Below are 4,880 nucleotides of genomic sequence, written 5' to 3' on the forward strand. Positions count from 1 at the left end.
GCCCCGCGCGTCTTGTTAACTGACAACGGCACCGAGTTTTTGAATCGAGAGTTGCACGCGTTAGCGGAACAGTACGGCATTCAGCACACGACGGTACCGCCGTATCATCCACAAGCGAACCCTGTCGAACGAGTCAATCGCGTATTAAAAACAATGATTACCGCTTATTTGGAACGGGACCACCGCGAATGGGACCAACATATTAACGAGTTCCGTTTCGCGTACAATTCCGCACACCATACTTCGCTGCAGGCGACACCCGCTTTTCTAAATTTCGGGAGGGAACCTCAACCTGTTAATCTATCTCGCGGACGGGAAGACGAAGCTGTCGCGGTAGAGAACTCCGATCCTGCCCTGTGGAGGGAAAGAATGGAGAAGATCCAACAGTTACGGACGTGGATTATCGAAAATTTAGAGACGGCTCGAATGAAACAAACCCAATATTATAATTTGCGTAGGCGAGATCGCCAGTTCGTGGTGGGCGACCGCGTATTGAAACGACAGCACGTCTTATCGTCCGCCGCTCAACACGTTTCCGCGAAATTGTCTACAAAATTTCATGGCCCCTTTTCCGTACGAAAAATTCTGTCGCCAGTCGTATACAAGCTTGCCGATTCCTTAGGCAACTCGATCGGAAAAATTCACATCAAAGACTTAAAACCTTATTATGAATAGTATTCGCGTTCTCCTTTTGTTATTATTTTGGGGCTCACGCTTTAAGTGTCTTTCCGTAGGCTACCGTACGGGCTCTGAGGTAAGGAGAGACCCACGCCGAAAGTTAGTTTTTCCTCTTATGATGGATCCCCGCGACCCGTGGTTGAGTAAGTGGATCGACCGGCTACGCGATTGCTGCATATGCCGGCACACCCGTCTACACCGGGGAGGCGAAGGGGGGCAAAGCCACTTCGAGGCGGCTACCCCGACCGTCAGCGGGACCACGGGGGTGGACACCCGGGCCGCGCCCGAGACCATGGAGGTCGAGACCCAAATCGAGCGCGAGCGGATCACTCAGACCTCCGACTCGGAGGAAGGATCTTCCAGGGGCGAGATGCTCTGGTGGGTGAAACAATCCCCCGAGTGGAAGGGGGTCCGATCCACGTCGCCCCCGGACCGCCCAGCAATGGAGGCTATCGACCGGCCGTCTACTCCGAGGAACCCGAGCCCGGATATCGCGTCAACGGACAGGACCGAGGAGGACCGGTCAAGGGCTAGGGAGGCTTGCTGGAATTGCGAGTCTCCCTCCCACTTCGCGTACGAATGCCCCTTGCCGAGGAGGCCCGGATTTTGCTTTCGGTGCGGCCAGAAAGGCTACACGGTACGCACCTGCCCGGAGTGCGGCGCAGCCTGGAGGCTGGAAGGCCCCTACAAAGAGGGCAAAGGCCACGACCTGGGCCAGGAGGCTCCAAGGAGGCGCGGACCCCCTCCCGGAACCCCGCGCTACTGAGCCCCAAAACTCGCGATACCGCGACATGTTCCTTTCTCGTTTTCTTTTTTTTTTATCGACACCAACATAAAATTTTTTTTTCTTTTCTTCCTTTCGTTGCGTCGGGGGGGAAATAATTCTCCTTTCACGATACCAGGTGCCGTATTCGTTTCCTTTGAGTGTAAATAAATTGCTGTAATCAAGCCTTATGCGAAGTTCTTAACCCACCCAAAGACCTCCGTCCTTCGTCAATTTCCGGATCGCAGGAAACCCGCCGTGAACGGCCGTCGCGTCAAAGATACCGCGCCGGTCCGACCATACGTAATAGGGCCGCGATGGGACATATTCGCGCTCTCGTTCTGCGGTCGACACGTCATTTCGCGTTTGGTTTTGGAATGCTCGCCGAGGGCGGCGTAGCGAAACTTATGGCCGAGTATTCGACCACAAAGGGGGTAACTCCTCCGCTTTGGTATTAGTGTTAGGTTTGGTTTTGGATAGACGGTCGACAACAAGCGGGAGGCATTTCGCCGTCGTAGGCTATCGTACCAGAGTCCGACTGCGCCGCGTGGACAGGTCCGAAACGAAGAAACGGGGAGATGATGAACTGCGTTCCCGGATTGCGACCCCCGAGGCTGCAGTGCGTGGGGGTGGGCCGAAGAGTTATTAGGATAGAATTAGCTATTAATTTCTTTTTTTTTTCAGCGTAACAGTTTTTTTTGTTATGTTGTGATGTCTTACTTGTGTTCGTTCCGTTGTCCTGAGGCCCGAAGCTGGAGATCTCGATCGCGTGGCGTTCTTATGGTCACCCCGGGGGGGCGAGTGGCTGAACGGGGCAACCGCGCCCGGTATGCTCCTTCTTGGGGTGGGGTGTTGTGACGTTGCGGCTCGCCGTCCCGTCGCGGCGCCCCGCCGCCGTCACAAGGCGCGGAATTTCGCGCCCAGGGACGGACCAGGGAGGCAACGACGAGATCTCCAGGGGTCGTATTTAATCGCGTTTCCGCATTCTGATTACTTTCTTTTGTTTTTTTTGCAATGTAATACGCGCGGCACCTCACCCGCACCACGGCAAGTTTCGAGGGAGTAATTGGCGAAGGACATCAAGGACGATCGATAACCAAGGAGGGGTGGCAAACGCGGAAGCAGCAGAGATCGCGGGCTGGCGAGAGCAACGCGGCAGGCGGGCGGCATGTGCGGCAGCGACGAACAAGGCCGCCGATAGCGGGGCCCCAAGCGCTTGGGTAAACACCCGGCTTCAGCAACTGATCTCCACAAAACACCGACCCACGGGGTGGCTGGCCACCGCCCCAGGGTCAAACCGGAGGCACACCGGCACGAGCGAAGTTCCGTCCGCCGCTAAGGACAAAATTTTAAGGAGTCGCACGCCGCCGAGGGACCGTTGCCCGCCCCGAAGGATCTCGTATCGACAGCACTGCGCCGGGACACCGCGGGCTTGCAAGCTCGCGCCCGATTGGTTCGCGCGCCCCTCAAGAAGGGGTACCGTATCGATTCCGCAATCGAGCGGGTCTAGCGTTTCACTCTCTGGTCGTCCGTCGGCGAGATACTAAGTTTTGTTACGATACGCGATAGCCACCCCGAGTTGGGTATTTCGAAAATTGTCTGGCGGATCGAGGATCGTTGGAGGAAGGTGACGGCGAGGAGCCCAGGAGCAGGCATATCACCGGTGAGGTTGCCCGTAAATCGCGATATGTAAAGCCACGACACCGCCCTCCGGTGCACGCTCTCGCTCGGGATAACGTATGTTAAGATTGAGTGTAATTTCGCGATCGATAACGAGAGCGAAGGGCCTCGGGATGGTATCGTGGCCGCGGAACCGTGGTACAAGCGTTATGGCGAATCCCTGGAGATCGCGATAGGCGTTAATGAGTTCGATATCGCGAGTATATTGCGTTGTCCTCGCGACCTTGGTGTACGGCCGCATACGGGCCGGTATTTCGTCAATTGCGCTACCGTTTCTTCGCGCCGGGAAATTCTTGTGGTCGAGCGTCTGTGGTAGCGTATCGATTTGTGTTCGGATCTCGTTATTACGGGTGATAATTGTGCTCTCGCGTTGAGAAACTTGCGTCCGGTATTAATTGCGTTACGTCCTATGGCGTCCCTGCTCGTGATAATCTCGAATTTTGCGTGTGAATGCCGATGGCATTGTTAATCGCGGTCGAAGGTCATTCTCGCCGATTGATTAATTATGTTAGACTCGTATTCGCGTTAAGAAATTACCGGCGTTCACACGTTTCGTGCGTTTAGATGTTACTTGCGTAGTTCTTCCTGGCGTTCCGTGGTTATTAGACGCTTACTTCGAGTCAAAGGTGGTGTGGCCTTCTCCACACCTGGCGCCCAACATTATTGGCGATATCGCGACTTGCTTGGTTAAATGACTCGGCGCCTCCCCGTTGCGCCCGAGCCGAATATCTCGCGTTAAGTTAAGACATCATTGTGACAGAGTTTTCGTACGGTCTTCGACTCGAATTATTAATTGTGTGAGAATAGAGCCTTCAGCGTGTTTATTAGAGACTCAATTTCTTGATTTGTTTATGGAATTTATTTTCTCGACAACCAGTACTCAATAAATGTTATTTTCTTTGTTATCTGACGGAGTATGAAATTATCGTGTCACCCCGCCGAATATAGCGCTGCCCTTCATTAACCCCGCCCGTGATTAGGTCAAGCTAGCCGATTCCACGCACCTCCACACTTCGTTCGCGTCTCGTTTAGGTTTTCGCGATTTCGTGGATGCAAATGTACGCGTCTGGCGCCCAATCTTTGGAACATTTCGTGGAGTATCGGAGGTGCGAGGAAATCACTGGAGAGGCCAACCATCCCGCTCTCCTAAGTCCTTTTGATCCGGCACACGTCCCGGAGCGGTCCGGGAGTGTAAAAAGTCGTGACAAAATTTGGCGCCCAACGTGGGGCCGCCGAAAGATCGCCGAAAGGCACGTAAAGGGCTCGGTACGGCGCTAAGATATTTTCGTGCGGGTGACAAAAGTCTCGCGGATTACTTGCTGGTTTCGTTTCCTTGTGTTTGTCGGAATAAAGAATTAATCCTTTCCTTATTTCATGTTTGATGCGATATTATATATGATATTTCTGATTGCGATATTATTTGTGTTGTGCCATATTATGTTTTGTCTAACCTCTTTCTTACAGCTTTGTGTGAAATATTATTTGGAATTTGATTAGTGAAATAAATGTAGTCGGGTGGGTAAATCGGAGATATTATTCAGTGCCGTGGGACGCGTCGGAATTTGGTGAAAGCGCGATTGCGATAACATCGGAATTCTGGTGTTTACATCGAGCGGACGATCGCGTCAGAAAAACTGTTTGCCTATTTCGCGTTACCGTTACATTCCTTTCGCGAGTGTTATTGTTCGTGTATTATTGTTCGCGTGTTATTCTCTTTCGGGAATACGGTAACATTCCGTAGCCTTCGCGCGGAATATAG

At 53.1% G+C, this 4,880-nt stretch overlaps 1 protein-coding gene across 1 annotated transcript; it reads left to right on the top strand.

Annotated features, from left to right (window-relative positions):
• The first annotated feature begins 970 nt into the window (after positions 1-970).
• Positions 971-1,444, top strand: LOC112466049 (DNA-binding protein HEXBP-like). The gene has a single exon (XM_025033929.1). It carries the CDS (start codon positions 971-973, stop codon positions 1,442-1,444), a length of 474 nt encoding a protein of 157 aa, XP_024889697.1.
• Positions 1,445-4,880: the final 3,436 nt, after the last annotated feature.

The sequence above is a fragment of the Temnothorax curvispinosus genome, unplaced genomic scaffold (assembly GCF_003070985.1).
Source record: "Temnothorax curvispinosus isolate PA1 unplaced genomic scaffold, ASM307098v1 QBEX01015772.1, whole genome shotgun sequence".
Classification (NCBI taxonomy): Eukaryota; Metazoa; Arthropoda; class Insecta; order Hymenoptera; family Formicidae; genus Temnothorax; species Temnothorax curvispinosus.